The 1,091-nt window shown below is 52.2% G+C and overlaps 1 protein-coding gene across 1 annotated transcript in view; it reads right to left on the bottom strand.

The window, feature by feature from the left end:
- Positions 1-1,091, bottom strand: part of ddx23 (DEAD (Asp-Glu-Ala-Asp) box polypeptide 23) — a gene marked incomplete at its 5' end in the record, with an annotated part of 16,637 nt that overhangs the window by 12,326 nt on the left and 3,220 nt on the right. Inside the window, one exon of the mRNA XM_048606006.1 lies at positions 741-983. Within this exon, the coding sequence (XP_048461963.1) occupies positions 741-983 (243 nt within the window). The remainder of the gene's footprint in view (positions 1-740; positions 984-1,091) is intronic.

Raw genomic sequence — 1,091 nt, 5'->3', positions numbered from 1 at the left:
ACCCCGACCCCCCATCGATAAACCCCCTGCTCGATCACACCCCGACCCTACCCTGAGTCCACTGCTTTTTGTCATTTTATATGAACGATTTGGCTGTGAACATAGAAGGGATGGTCAGTAAGTTTTCAGATGAAGCTGAAATTGGAGGTGTAAGGGATAGCGAAGAAGGTTACGTTACAAGATAATGGGACCTTGATCAGATGGGCCAATGGGCCGAGAAGCAGCAGATGGAGTTTAATTTAGATCAATGTGAAGGGCTGCATTTTGGGAAAGGCAAACCAGGGCAGGACTTATACACTTAACGGTGAGGTCCTGGGGAGTGTCGCTGAACAGAGAGACCTTGCAGGGGGAGCCAGTACATAGTTCCTTGAAAGTGGAGAGGCAGGTAGACAGGGCGGTGAAGAAGGTGTTTGGTACACTTGCCTTTATTGGTCAGTGCATTGAGTACAGGGAGTTGGGAGGGTCATGTTGGGGCTGTACAGGACATTGGTTAGGGCCACTTTTGGAATACTGGGTTCAGTTCTTGTTTCCCTGCTACAGGAAGGACGTTGCGAAATTTGAAAGGGTTCAGTAAAGATTTACAAGGATGTTTTCATGCTGTACATCTCTACAACTCTACGACTTGTCAGTAAACCCCTATTGATTGCATCGCAAGCCAGAATAAGAGACCCACATTCCTCCCCAATCCTGCAGACCATGGCCGTGCATTGCTGACACCCCACACAGCGCGGGCTCTGTACCTGTCTGTATTTGTGCTTGCCCAGTTCGAAGTTGGCCATCATTTTCTCTGGGTCCTCAGCCTCATCAGTATCGGGTTTCTGATTAGTGACGGGCATGTGCTCCAGGATTCTCTGTACGTCTGGCTCAAAGCCCATATCTATCATGCGGTCAGCCTCGTCCAGGACCACATAGGTACAGCGGCTCAGGACCAGGTACCGGTTCTCCAACACATCGATCAGACGGCCCGGGGTGGCAATCACAATCTGGGGAGGGGGAGGGGGGAACGTGACTCCCATCAGATACTGCTCCATATCCCTCAGCGCCCGCCCTCCCACAGCGCCCCCGCTCCCTCGCCCTCCCACAGCGCCCCC

The sequence above is a fragment of the Rhincodon typus genome, chromosome 15 (assembly GCF_021869965.1).
Source record: "Rhincodon typus isolate 14 chromosome 15, sRhiTyp1.1, whole genome shotgun sequence".
NCBI lineage: Eukaryota > Metazoa > Chordata > Chondrichthyes > Orectolobiformes > Rhincodontidae > Rhincodon > Rhincodon typus.
This window is presented reverse-complemented; position numbering and strand designations above follow the sequence as displayed.